The 15,330-nt window shown below is 29.7% G+C and overlaps 2 protein-coding genes across 4 annotated transcripts in view; both read left to right on the forward strand.

Annotated features, from left to right (window-relative positions):
- The window catches only part of LOC106791190 (pre-mRNA-splicing factor 38B-like), an 8,839-nt gene extending 1,234 nt beyond the window's left edge, over nt 1-7,605 (forward strand). Inside the window, exons 2-10 of one of the 2 annotated variants that reach the window (XM_014756664.1) lie at nt 690-1,026; nt 1,433-1,620; nt 3,661-3,771; nt 4,076-4,166; nt 6,414-6,476; nt 6,672-6,839; nt 6,917-7,100; nt 7,195-7,354; nt 7,433-7,605. In XM_014756664.1, the coding sequence (XP_014612150.1) occupies nt 692-1,026; nt 1,433-1,620; nt 3,661-3,771; nt 4,076-4,166; nt 6,414-6,476; nt 6,672-6,839; nt 6,917-7,100; nt 7,195-7,354; nt 7,433-7,452 (1,320 nt within the window). In that variant the 5' untranslated portion in view covers nt 690-691 and the 3' untranslated portion in view covers nt 7,453-7,605. Of the gene's footprint in view, nt 1-689; nt 1,027-1,432; nt 1,621-3,660; nt 3,772-4,075; nt 4,167-6,413; nt 6,477-6,671; nt 6,840-6,916; nt 7,101-7,194; nt 7,355-7,432 lie in introns of those variants that run through there. The other variant, XM_014756665.1, reaches the window with a different exon arrangement.
- Nucleotides 7,606-8,448: 843 nt separating this feature from the next.
- LOC106791189 (rho GTPase-activating protein 4-like) overlaps nt 8,449-15,330 on the forward strand; it is a 36,760-nt gene continuing 29,878 nt past the window's right edge. The window contains exons 1-2 of one of the 2 annotated variants that reach the window (XM_014756660.1): nt 8,449-8,538; nt 9,345-9,825. In XM_014756660.1, the coding sequence (XP_014612146.1) occupies nt 9,747-9,825 (79 nt within the window). In that variant the 5' untranslated portion in view covers nt 8,449-8,538; nt 9,345-9,746. Of the gene's footprint in view, nt 8,539-9,344; nt 9,826-15,330 lie in introns of those variants that run through there. The other variant, XM_014756663.1, reaches the window with a different exon arrangement.

Consider the following 15,330-nt stretch of genomic DNA (forward strand, 5'->3'; position numbering starts at 1 on the left):
GTATTTAATATGGATATATTATTAAATATTGCATAGTATTTAATGTGGATATAATAATGAGTATTGCATACTATTTAATGTGGATGTACTGAGTATTGCATTTTTACTTAATATGGGTATAGTACGAAGTATTGCATTCTATTAATTGTGGATATATTACTAAATATTACATTCTATCTAATGTGGATATAACAATGAGTATTGCATATTAATTAATATGGATATAATAATGAGTATTGCATTCTATTTAATGTGGATATAATAACGAGTATTGCATTTTATTTAATGTGGATATATTACTAAATATTGCATAGTATTTAATGTGGATATACTGAGTATTGCATTTTTACTTAATGTGAATATAATAATGAGTATTGTATTATATTTAATATGAATATAATGCAAAATATTGCTTTTTATTTAGGATTTATGTAACATTAAATATTTCAAAGAAAATAAAATATAGATAAAGAATTAATGATTATTATTATCTAAGAGCAATATTAAATATAATATTTTAATATAGACGATTAAATGACAAATTATAACGGAATAAAATTTTATTAGTCGATCAATTATATAATTGACTTTTTGTTTTTAACATTGAATTTTATCTAATATCTAAGAAATTGTAATAAGATCAATCTGCGTTTATGTATTTGTTTATTTTTTGTCTTCTTTTCTTGTAGAAATGAAAAAAAATAATTTAAATCTTGAAAGCAATGATGAGAGGCGAAAAAATCTATATAGAGATATTCAACCACGGTCAAGAAACGAAGAAGACAAACAAAGGCGAAGAGAAGAATGGATGATTCAACAAAAACTTGAGAAAGAGCACGAAAAATTAAAGAGAAAAAAAATATTTGAGTACGAGTTGAAACGAGCCCGTGAAATTAGCGCAAGTATCAGCAGAGGAAGATCAGCGAATGAAAGTGATAGCAAAACTAGAGATAGATCTTTGGAAAACAAATCTTTGGAAAAAAAAACTAAAGCTACGAGTTCTAAATCATCCGTTATGGCTGAGAAGTGAGTTAACTTTAACTATACTACCGAATACAAATATWAATTGATTTAACACGTTAAGCGTTCTGCTGGTTCCCAGGAACTGGCCTTTGACTTTCCGTTTACGCTGTGATTGTCCCTGCATGTTGTCTGTGAGATTAAATATTTTGTATAGCTTTCAAACAAGAAATATAAGTGTGAATAAGGATTTAATAGTCATTTTGGCATCATTCAATCTTTTCATTAYTTTGTTTATAACTCGCGCATCATAGATAACTATTTCCACTTGATGGTAGAATGGTGTATTAACGGAATGCTAAGCAAAACAGGCTTGGCACTTAACATGTTAAACGGGATTATATGTTTATTAAAGAATTTAATGAATACTCTAAGTAGTTTTAACAAATAAATACAAATTTTAAATATTTAGATTGGATACTTCTGGCAGTGTAGGTTCAACTTCTATATTTCAAGGCCCGGAGGGAATTAAAATAAGCGAGAAAGAACTACATTGTATTAAAGTAAATGTACATAGAAATTTGTCTGTGGATATGCCATCGAACGAATTAAATCGTGACATTATTAAACCAGAGGAGGTTGTCATAATAAGAAGAAGTGGTAAATTATTATATACATGTGTATATATATATATATATATATATTTATATAAATTGTTAGATTTATTTTTGGAGACAAAGTATCAACAAAAAAAGAAGTACTATTACGTTTAGTTTGAATATACATGTGCTGCTGTTCTATAGATAGAATAGCAATTTCTAAAATTTATATATACTAAAAAATAATTAGTATATTCTCGAACGTGAATACACACATATATTTCTATGCTTTTGTATTAGAATCAATTTTAATTATTACTTGGTTTTACAAAGCAATGGTCTTTCAAAAATATTATCAAAGAAAAATAATATAGTTATATTAGGGAAATATTTTTATTCCTTTAATCTACGTCAACTGAAGATGTTTATAATCCATTAATATACGACTGTGAAGATAGCAGAAGATAATATTCTGTTTACTTTAATCAAAATATCTCTTTTTATATATAGATATGTCTTCATTCGTAATTAATTAATTACTATTTATCCATTCAGGATAATGTTCACTTCAAATACAACGCTGGATCGTGATTTGTATGCAATGTGTCAAGTGTAAGCACAATTTTATAAATATTATTATCGCTGTAACTAATATTGCTTTGCTTATAATATTTCACTTTTGCTTGTTATTCTCTTCTTTTTTTTCTTTTTTTACACATTATTTGGTAGTTTCTCATTATTTGAGTGTAATTGTAATTGTAATTATTACTCTTGATCAATTTGAAAAATAATTAAGTTTTCATGGATGTTTATATTGAAAAAGATTTTTTTATTTGTAACAAACAAAATATTTTAAATTTGCAAGTATTCAATATTTAAACAGAGAATAGAGATATACTATATATTTTTGTTTTGATTTTATACTAAATAGTTTTTTTGATTATATATTACAATTGAAAAAATTTCTATGCATGAATAATAATTCTTAATAGTATGATTATGTGATGGTACAATACCAGCGGGAAGATCATTTGTGCATGACAAAAAAATTTTCTCAAAAGAATATTAAGACTCCGATAATTTTTTTCATTCAACTTGAAGATTGTTTATTAAATTAAGATCCCATGAAAATTCTACGTGTAATTATAATTCTATTGTTTACTTAATCCATTTATAATTAGTTAAATTCCAAAATTGAATGGTTTAAAGAAACGACTTAAGAAATATATACGTTTCTAATAACACAAAGTTTTCTTATGCAGTGATAAACAGTGATATATTATTGTGCATTATGATGTTGTTTAGAATTTGGTTCATATATAAACAAAAATTTTTAAATTGTTCTCTTCAACTGTATGTGTGTGTGTTTGGTTTTAATTACATAGGTTCGTGACAGTGAATGAATTTAATTTAATTAAGTTCATATTCTTATAAGCTGGAAAATAGCATCATTGAAAATAAATCTCTCTGAAGATTTTTAAATGTTGATGTTAACAAAAGTGCAGTGATTTTTATTAAGATATTGTGAATTTGTTTTTATCTGTTCTTTCTATAGTGTGTTGGAGTGATATTTTTTAATAGTTATTAATATTTCATCCGGAAGATCGTTCAACTGATTAATTTATTATATATGTATATGTATATAAAAGGACATAATGTTAATATTAAAAACATTATTTATAATATAACATGTGTAATGAAATAAAAACAAAATATCATAAATAGCGAATGAACGAACATTTTATTGTTAAATAATTTTATATACAGTATTATTTAACATAATTCTTTTTCTTTGACCAAAATAAATATTTTCATAATAATTGTAAGCCCAATTGTCGATAGTAGGAAAAATTACAGTTAATCAAACGGTAAATAATATAAAAAAAATACATAACACAGATATGATAAATGTTTTTATATAAAATATTAACAACTCGTAGGGATTATAAACTGACATGAATTTAATAGTATATAGTATTGCTTAAATTATTACGTCCCAATGCTTGAATTTTATTCGCTATTGTATATTTGCTTTCTATAACAGATATTATATGCTATTCGAACAACTAATTATTTCTTTTTTACATGTGTCATTGAATAGGAGAAGGCTCAAAACCAATCTTCGAAAGAGAAGAGTTACAAAGTTCTTCCAAGAAACATAAAGAAATCGAAGAACGTCGTACAGTGATGGCTATTGAAAGTGGAGACACAGGTGTTTAATATAAATATTTTTTACATAAAAATATTACTTTGTGCGATACTTATCACTAAGTACACACGAAAAAAATTAAACTTCTTACATTTATTTTTTACTAGGTATATTAGAAAAGATAAGATGTGAATGCGCATCGTTTCTTATAACTCACAGACTCTTATTCTATTTCTCTTCTATGCTAGCGTAAAATAAATTACCCAAACAATTAAATGGGTTCGACATTATGTAAGAAGTTTCATTTGAAAAACCTATATATTTTTTTACAATAGATTCTTTTTACATTTTAAACATTTGACATCAGGTAACAAATCGGAATCATTTAGAAGACGTTCTCCATCTTCTAATTTGTTAAGGCATCGTAGCCAACGTTCTTCGTCTTCTCGACGTTCCAAGTATGTAATACAATTATTATTAATGTGGATATACTCTAGTATTTATTAATAAATCAAATAACAATATGGATATAACAATATGGATATAACAATATGGATATAATATTAATGCATTTAATTTTCGAATGAATATAATTATTATTATATATAAGAAGAAATGGATTATATTTGTGTTTAATCCATCAAATTAATTAAATATTTTTTCATTCGTTAATTAAATAGTATTACTTAAAATTAAGTCAAGTGTATTGCAATATTTACGAACATTCATATATATATATTCTAACTGATTTTTAATTAAATGTCATATATATATATATATATACAGGATATTTCTTAAGTGTTTGAGTCCTAAGCAACACACTTGTGCTCTTCAGAATTTATGTTAAAAAGATACCACCCCACTTCGTTTGATCATTAAAGAAACAAATGATGGCATATTATGATTCTGCCAATAGTCACATTTATAAAAAAGAATATAAAATAACATCGCTTAGATTTTCTCGATATAAATTTAAACAAACGCTATTGCACAGCTTGAATCTTTTCGACAAAATTTTTGTAAAGAGCCTAGGACTCAATCATTTAAAAAAAAGGATATTGAAAGATTGGAATATTGTTCTATATGTAGAAAAACATAAGCATATTATTGAATAACTTTTACAAAAGAAAATTAGAAAAAGAGATTATACCTTAGCGTCAATATTTTTCTTTACATTCATTTTCATGTTTCTTTCTTTTTAATTTTTTCTTTTCCCCCCTTTTTTATTATGCTTTTTCATTCTTCATTTGTCATTAATGCTATCATTTTTTTTTTCTTTTTTTTTCTTGGCTTAATAAATTAGCTTATATCCTTTCAAATCTCATTTCAGTGTATATAATATATTTAATCCTTATATTATTAATTATCGTTATCTGTCTACACAATATATTTTGCTTTTATAATAGAATATGATGCAATCACATATTTTATTAATGTTTTGTCTAAATCTACATTTATGGATATATTGCACATTAAAAATGTCTAATAGACAATAGTGCACATAAAATAATAATTGACAGTGACTGACGTTATTATATAGACTGTTGTTGATGTGAAAAAGACACATCTAGGATGGTTTTTTTGTTTTGTAGAATAACTATAATATTTATATTGCAGTTATATAGTTTATAAATGTATACATGAAAATTCTAAATGCTTTACTAAAAAAAGCGTATTTGAATTTAATTTTATGCATGTTCGATTTTTGTTATTATTATTTGTTTTGTTCTAGCTTTACTAATGCTTCAGAAGATTTGCAGAAGAGCCTGGATGAACAATTATTATATTGGATTCTATCGTTTGATGTAATATTTATGCTCTAATTTTTTTTCTCCTATCTAATAATTATTTTGATCACGCTTTAGAAAATTTCTCCTTCCATTTCACGAGTAGAGAGAGAGAGAGAGAGAGAGAGAGAGAGAGAGAGAGAGAGAGAGAGATAGAAGGCTACTATAAAAATTTGAACAGGATAACAATAGATAATTTTTTTTAACTTGCAATGTCCCCACAACACACAAGCACCGCTTTTATTGATAATTCGATTTATTGCATTGCTTATTATTGTATTTATTCATCAAATAGTATACATTATTACGCATTCGATTCAAATTTATTACACAAATAATAATTCGATGTATATAATTACATTAGAGAATAATATTACGAGGTAAGTTATATACGGTAGTAAAGCGTATAATGTATATACATTTACATTTGCTGCTTCTTCATTGTATATACAAATTATTGATTATTTTTAATCGTTCTATTATTTTTTATTAAATATATATATATATATTATTTTTTATATATATTTAAATTAGATATATATGGTATATGGTTTATTTGTTTATGTAAAGATTTCAGTATCCTCTAAGAGGATTACGTTTGTACACGTTTGAACAGGTGATAGCATTTGACTATAATTATACTAATAATAATCGTTAATAATAAGAACAATGTGGATATAAAAATAAAATAAATATATGGATATTTTACATTGAGTATTGTTGAACTTGAAGATAACATTCGTATGAAGTACCAAAAAGTTGCTAATAACATTAGTTTATGCATTAATGAGAAACAATTAAATTATTGTACGTTTTTAAATGTTGAATATTATTTGTTAAAGAAAATATATCAGGGATATCATACGTATGTTAGAAATGTAATTCTATATGATTATTAATTAAAATTCTCTATTATAGGTCAAAAGAATCAAAAGATTCGAGTTGTAAATCTGACTGGAATATTAGCAAAAAAAGTGATAGGTAATTTTGATTTAATTTATATTTAAATGTATAAAGTGTCTGAGATATTTCATCAACCAATTTATAGAATACATTAACAACAACGTTTGGTCCAAATAATTTCAAAGACATTTTGTATATTTTAAAAGGATTAAATATAAGAGCATAGTACTATATATAAATAATCTGTTAATGTAATTATGCAATGTTTCATAGACGACCAAGTAGAGAAAGATATCGTGAAAGAGATAGAAGAGACAGCGAATATGATCGTCCAAGCAGTAGCAGCAACAGGTACAGATCATCTCGAAATAGGGAGAGCTCTTATCGAGAGTATGGAAATTATCGACGTGATTCTTCTCCCRAACAAGATTTTAGTCATAGGTAAGCGTAAAGGACGAACGTAGAAGGAGCACAAAACATTGTCCTGACGTATAATATATTTCCTACAATAAAAATAGGAGTGWATCACGGAGAGGTGATAAGGAAGAGGAAAGCAGCAGTAGCAGCAAATTCAAGAATTATTCCAGTAATAGAGAGAGAAGATCTAGATCTCGTTCTAGATCCAGAGATAGTAGGTATAGAGAGAGACAAATGGTACCATCCTATTGCGTCGACCAAATGCCTTATCCAGTTTATTACGGGGTAAATAGTATCGACGATACAAATAAAAAACTTATTATATTCTTACAAGTAATGTATATAAACAAAAAATATTCTAAAACTCGTGAATTTACAGCCACGACCTATGATGGTGGGACCCATGATGCCATATAGAGGACAAGTTCCTATGCCCAGAGGCGGCAGATTACCTCCTTCGTTAATAGGACCCATAAGACCATTTCCACCTCGTTTCATGCCACCCAATGTATTTAGACTAGGTCCGCCATCCAATTATAGTAAGGGCTTTTCTTATTTATAATAAGCTTTTCAATGATGATAATAATGGTACTCAAAAGAAAACTGTTTATTCTCAGGGTTTGGACCAATGCTTTAACAGGATTTATTGTTAGGAAAAAATTTTCTGACAATTTTATATTTACTAAATACAAGTATTTTATCATATGCAACTTATGTAATCTATTTTAAAAATACGTGTTACGTTAAAATAACGTAGTATAGATATTGTTCGATGAAATAAAATCTTTTACATTAAATTACGAAAAATAATGAATTTGAAATAAAGCGCTTTTTTAAGCGAGCCAATCATATATCAGTAGTTGTTTATACAATAATATACGAGCGTATGACGATTTGATTTTGATTCTCAACCAATTACGATTCGACATACGGCTCATTACACCAATCACAACTGTACTTCTGTTTGCCGCTTTACAAGCCAATCAGCGGGCAGTGATATCTTGGCGCCAAATACTTGGACAAGATGGCGTGAGTTTTTTCGGATCTGTCGTCGTGCGCTCCTTTAATTTAAGCATTTAACGAATGTTTAGGTAAGATTTAATCGCCATTAATATATATAATAATAAATACTTAATTAAATTTTATATTTCGTTAACTTTAAAATATTATTTAATTGTATTTATAACTCTATAACATTATTTATATTCGTTGGAACAATTTTCATGGGGTTGCTAAGCAACGCCGAGGATAGTTGAGAAACGGTGAAATGCGCAGGAAAGTATACGCGCATACATAAATAGATGTAATAGAGTCGAATAAATATACGCAGCGTCTCTCAATATCCAAGAATATCCATCCTACCGGCATGCTACTTTCGTTTGCTTGGAGAGTAATCACGAGAGAAAGAGAAACACCGAGAGAGGGAATAAGAAAGAAAGAAAGAAAGAGATAGATAGAACCTAGTGAGGGTAAAAGAGAGAATAAGAAAAGGAGCGGCAGTAGGGCGAAGGCTCGACCGACCGATCGACCGTATCGTGTGCTGCTCCCTCCAGTTTTCTCTTTCTCTTTTTCTCTTTCTCTCAAATATATACATATATATATATACACACACACACATATAGACACACTCCCATCGGAGTAGAAACGACGACGACAACGACACGGAATCGTTGAAGCAAGTTGGCACGAGAGTTAGTTTCTCAGCATCGTCGAAACGATTAAGGTAGCGTTAGTTCTCCTTCGCACGAATTCGAAAGAAAGAGAAAGAAACATATAACTTACAGTTCGGTTATTTATCTTTTGAAAGGCAAAACGAACGTACCTTTCTCTTTGCGAAAGGAAATATAACACATATAGAAAGAGTGTGAGAAACCGATTTATATATATATATATATATATATATATATTCATATTAAATAAACAAAAGTATTTGCATCTCCTCGTATGCATATACGTGTTACATATTAAACGTCGTATATTAAACGGAAAAAGAAATTAATTTAAGGAATTTCGGGTTTTTTGATTCGGTGTGGTGTGCGTGCGCGCGCGCGCGCTCGCGCTCGCTCGCGTGGGCCCCCTACCCCCTCCCTACCTCCATTGCACGTTTGTGTTATATTAAAAAAAACCGTTGATACAAATTCGAATAGAATATATCTACCGTATGTAATAATAACATTTTTTATATAATACTACCTAGGAGAGAATTTTATTAATAATGAAAAAAATCAAATCTCTACATATATATTAAGTAGATTAATTCTATTATGCGCGCCTAAACGTTTTGAAAAGTGTTGTGTTGTGTATACACCACACACCGTTGGATCGGTGAAGGGTGGGGGCAGGGGTCGGAGAAATCATATATACGAAAAATGCGCGTGCGCCCAACCGCGCGCAGGTACGCACGCGGAGGTGCATGATGTTACTATTACTATACACACACACACACACACACTCACTCTTTCTCTCTCTCTCTCTCTTCTTTCACCTTTCTCTCTCTCTCTGAACCTCTTGTTATCCTCTTGCCCTTAGCCTTGATCGAGAAACTCTGAGGACGAGGCGACGCGACGCGAACCACCGCGACGTCGACTACGATCACCACCACCACCACCACCACCACTACTACTACTACTATATCACGACACCACTACCATCATCATAACCATCAAACCATCAACACGAAGACCACGACCACGATCACGACACGAGGACGTATAACATTAGAAGCAACTTAAAGCGGGTTCCTGCTGCTGCTGTTGTTTGCTGCTGCTGCTGCTGCTGTTGTTTGCTGTTGCTGTTGGTTTTGATTTTGGTTTGATGTTGGTTTGGTGTTGTTGCTGGTGATACTGTTACACTACTGTCGTCGTCGTCGTCGTCGTCGTCGTTTTCGTATTCGGAAAACGTGGTGGTGGTGGGCGGCCTCGCACAGCTAGAATGGACGAGGAAGAAATCGACGGTGTCAAGTCGCCCATTAAAAGACTCGGATCTACTCGGAAATTACTCGTCTTTAACAGTAAGTATTTTCTTTCTTTCTTTTTTTTTCCTTTTTTTAAATACCCATTCTTGATTTTTCATTTGTTCGTTTGTTTGTTTGTTTGTAGTTCATTCGTTTCTTTTCTTGATTTTGTTTGGGGGTAGTTACTTTTTTTTTTTTCTTTTTTATTCCATCTCTTCTTGACCCACCCCCCTCTCCTCCTCTTCATCGCCACCACCATCACCAAAACCGATCACTCTTTCTCGCTTTATTTTTATCCGTTTGTTTGTTTGTTTGTTTGTTGATTTATTGATTTATATATTAATAATGTCTATTCTTTTTTTTTATCTTTTTTTTTTAAAGGAAGAAACAGATAATTAGTATCAATCAACGTTCTTTTTTCTTCATCGGAGACAACGACCTTTTTTCTTCTTCTTCTTCTTCTTCTTACAACCTTTGCCTCCTCCTCCTCCTCCCCCTCGTTGCCCTTCCATAATCCTCCTCGTTCCCTTTCTTTTTCTTCTTCAATTCTTTGTCCTTTCAATCTTACCTCCGCGTTTCAATATTTTTCTTTTATTCCCTTTAATTACAATTTTTTTTTTTCCTTTTTTTTTCTTTTTTTTCTCTATTTCTTCATTTTCCCTTTCTCATTCCTCTTTTTTCTTACTTGTATTGCCCCCCTCCGCCATTTTTTTTTTTTATCTTCCCTATTATTATTCTTCTCAATGTACGTGTTTATATATTTACTTGTGTGTGTGTGTGTGTCTATCTGTTAAATGTGCACGTGTAGAGTATGCGTTCGATTGCAAACGAAAAGAAACACACACACTTACACATACACGCGCGCGCGCGCGTTTATCGAATTTTTGTTTATTTCTCTTATTAATTTATTAACTTAATTTAACTTTTTTATTTATTTGTTTATATTTATTTCTTCATTCTCTCTCTCTCTCTCTCTTTTCTTTTCTTTTTTGTATTTCTTGTTTTTTTTATTTTCCTCCTCCGCCATTTTTTATCTTGCCTATTATTATTCCTCTCAACGTACGCGTTTATATATACTTATTTGTGTGTATTATTGGTAGTAGGAACACAACGTGCATGTATGTGTATTGGTGGTGTATGGTGTTTCGATCGCGAATCAAAAAAAATACGCGCACACACACATTGCTCCACGTGTATTGCAATAATTTTTATTTCTCGTTTTTTATTCTTAATAAAAAAAAAAAAAAAAAAAAAACTCCGCGGCTCCCCACAACTCCCCCACCCAAAACAAAAAAAGATTAGGTACATATACTTTTTTATATGTGATAAGTAATTGATTTCTAAATAAATAATTAAAAAAAACGTATGGGATTCTCGGGTTTTTTTTTTTTTCTTTTTTTTTTACTCTCTCGAAACCGCGCGCAAAATTATTTACGTGCGCATTCTTCCACGCGCAGGATGCATCTCGCACGCATACACATATATACGTATGCATTCGCATATATATATATATATGCAAACAAATACGTGCATATGTGTATTTTAGTGACTTGCGAGAGAAAGAGAAAGAGAAAGAGAGAGAGAGAGAAAGAGAGAGAGAGAGAGAGAGAGAGAGAGAGACCTTGGAAAATAGTTTCCCTGGAATGCAACAACCTCGCGTGGATATAGTTATTTAAAAGTTGTTTAGAACACACACACACAAAAAAAAACATCGAAAGGAAAAATAATAACCCAGATAAGAAAAAAAAGAAAAAAACAAAAAAAGCAGATAATATTTTTTCTCACGATTATTAAAATAACATAAAATATGTATATTCACATTCATTTTAAAATCATTATCATCGTTATAACCAAATTTTCCATTTCCTATATACACGCATATGTGTGTGTGTGTGTGTCATCATAGCGCATGTGTTATTATTATTATTTGGAAACGATTGTAATATTATTAGTATGTAAGTTACATATAATTTTGTCTCGTTTTCATTTTCAAACGATCATTATAATTAAATTTATCATATTTTTTTTTTTCACGTCTCGACACACATGCGCACAGTATATATATGTGCACATTAATATATTAATAATAATAATAATAATATTTATTGTGTTGCCTGAAAAAAAAGTATTACGTGCCGATTGTTGAAAAAAAAAAAAAAAAAAAAAAAAAATTGTATGAACGTTATTGAAAAATTTAAATTTAATACGGGACAGTGTTAACGTTTAACAATTCAATTTTCAATATGGCGTTCTAATATTTTTTCATTATTTCGTTCTTGTTATTTTTCTGTTTTCTTTTTATGTAAATTTATAATTCTTTCATATCCAATTGACAAAAAAGGAAAGAAATAATAACGTGGGCTGATTGGCAAGGTCGTATTCATGAATGTGTGCAATAGGGGTCCCGCAGAAAGTTCACAAAATTCAACAAAATGAAATCTGTTTTTATTGGATTCATTGAATGAATGAATGAATTAATTAATTAATTAATTAATAAGACTTCCGTTGGAAATGTTCATAAATGTTAGTAATTTTTAGGATTGCGTCAGGATTATTTTTTATTGCATCCTGCGTTTTCATTTTGCACAGGGCCCCCGTGAAATATATAAACGGGTCTGCCGATTGGTATGATTGATAGTAATGTAAACTAGTAATGTACTAGTCAATGGTGAAAGAGACGACGTTCGACAGTTATAATCATTCTCGAGGAATGTTGGTTGTGTGCATACGAAAAAATAAAGGCTTTAGCTGCTGTTACAACTACAACAATAACAATAACAATAACAACATATTTCTTTTTTCTAATGCAGAAATACATCTTCTACTTTTATCATTTTGTTATCAACAAAACAAAGATTCTCAATCTTTTACATTTCTTTTCAAAATGTTTCCTTCTCAAAGTACACGTAATCCAAGTTGAGAACCTCTAATCTATATAAGGGATTTATTAAAAAAAATAATAATAATTATATTATTATTATTATCATCATTATTATTTTGAATATTATTCGAGTGAATTGATTGAACAAAAAATTGTGCAAGATACATTTTTTTCTTTTTTCTTTTTTTTTTTTCTCTCCCATATAATATATAGTCCACCTTTTTTTCCCGAAGCTGTGTTGCTGTTACCTTTACTCTTTCACGGTTGAATAAAATTAGTCGATAAAATGATTAAAAGCTTTCTCTCTCTCTCTCTATCTATCTATCTATCTATCTATCTTTTTAAGCTTCTTTGATTCTCTTTAGCTATCCTATTCACACACACACACACACATGTGTATTATAAAAGAGAGAAGAAACGATTATCTCGGAAAATAACTCTCTCTTCTCCTTGTTAAGTTGCGCGCGCGTGTTTTAACTTTTCTTTAGCAGCAGCAGCAGCAGTAACAGCAGCAGTAACAGCAGCTTGGTTACTTGCTTGCTTCTCTCTTTCACATGAGAAACAGAGAAAGAAAATTTCGTCTGTGTGTGCGTGTGTGCGTACTGGGTACGCGTGAGAACACACACACACGTATTTGTGTGCGTACGTGCGTGTGTTACACGTTTCTCCCCATCCAATATCGATCTCTCTCTCTAACGGCTAGTTCTCGCAAGTACGCCGGTTATGCACCTCGTACAAACCAGGTAGGAACGTATCCGTCATCTCTGGTACCCTCTGCCATATCTTTTTTTTTCTTAGAATATTAAAAAAAAAATTGTTCCTCTTTTTGTTCCTTCTTCTTCTTTTAAGGAAGTGAAAACTTGTCTATAGAATCATCGTTGTTGATTCGAAATTTCTTAATCCTTACTTTTGCACATATAGATCACATGCATTAATATTCATACGTCACGTGTAGATTTCATTTTATTTCTTATTCTTATCCTATTCCTGATATTATACCACCCTGTCGAAGTTTAGTTTTCCAAAGGTTTCTCACTTCTATCGAGTGTGAACTGCACACATGTGATTTTTGTTCTTTTTTTAATGTCATTTTACAAAATTGTTGGTTTACCACGTGATCTCTTTCTTCCACGCGTTTATATTTATATTTGTTTGTGTTGCACACACATGTGTGTGTGTGTGCATTGACACACGACGCTCAGAGAGTCTCTTGAAAATAAGAGAAAATAAAAATAAAGATGCTTCCTGTCTTCTCTCAGAAATGATATTTTTACATGTATAAAAAGCACTTAATCTCTCTATTTTCTCATTTTTATTTATCTTTATCATGATTTTTCTTATACGTTTGATTCAAAGAATTCAACGAAGACGACTTCTACGCTATCGAACATCTTTTTGGCATCCTTAACTCTCTCTTTCTCTCTCCGACCATCGCAATATCTTTTTTCTTTTTCTTTCCTGTTTTTTTTTTTTTTTTATAGGTATATATACATACTCATCCAAAAAATATCGAATCTCGTTTGGAACTTAATCGAACAGTTATCAATTTTTATCGAACTTTACTTACGACCTTCACTGACCTTCACCGACCTTCACCGATTATTTTCCTTATCGATTTTCTATTTTATTGCATCTCCTCGACGATTAATATCGATCAATTAATTGGAAAATTTAGGTTATAAAATGTCTTTGTCAGGGAACCCCCCCGTCCCCGTGAAGTTAGTAAATCCACTACGTCGACGGAGGGTTAAAAAACAGGAATAGTATATTGAAAACTTTTTGGTTGCAATTAAAACGATAACGTTTGTAAAACTAAAGATACTTATACATTTGTTTCCAATGTATTTTTAAATAACAATACAAAATTGAAAAAACCCGCCCCCGTGGAGTTAGTAAATCTACTACCTCGACGGAGGGTTAAAAAAACATATGAATAGTATATTGAAAACTTTTTGGTTGCAACTAAAGCGATAACGTTCGTAGAGTTAAACTAGCTGGCTCAACAAAATAAAAGATTAAAATGATGATGAAGAAAAAGAAGAAGAAGAAGAAAAAGAAGAAAAAAGTTATTCTACTACATATGTTCTCGATGTATTAAATACATGTAGTTGTGTATGTTAGAAGAGATAAAGAAGCAAACAGTCGTCGTAACAGCAACTATCCCGGCGAATGAACGCCACGCCCTCGATCAAAAGAAAAAGATAGAAAATCTTATTACGTTTGCTTCTATAAAATAGAAGAGAGTAAAGTAAAGGAAAGGAAAGGAAAGGAAAATAAAATTAACTAAAAAAAGACAATTTCTCATTCTATCATTATACCGTTATCCACGTGAAAACAATCATCAATTTATTCTGATTCCCAATGAATGATATTTATTATTTAACTTTTGCAATATATAAATTCAACAATTTCAAATCAAATTCCATTCGGTTTACAAATCAACGTTTATCGATTATCATCGTTACCATCATTCATATCTTTTAAAATAATTCTATACCATCTATTCGAAATTATTTTCTAATAATAATTAATATAATATATATATATTATATTATATGTATATAATAACATAACGTAACATACATATATATGTATATATTTATTATATGTATATAATTATATATATATATTATATTATAAATAATAATTTTTAATTGATAATAATAACAAATTTATATAAT

This window comes from Polistes canadensis, unplaced genomic scaffold (genome assembly GCF_001313835.1).
Source record: "Polistes canadensis isolate GaletaPanama2010 unplaced genomic scaffold, ASM131383v1 scaffold_291, whole genome shotgun sequence".
In the NCBI taxonomy this organism is placed as follows: domain Eukaryota; kingdom Metazoa; phylum Arthropoda; class Insecta; order Hymenoptera; family Vespidae; genus Polistes; species Polistes canadensis.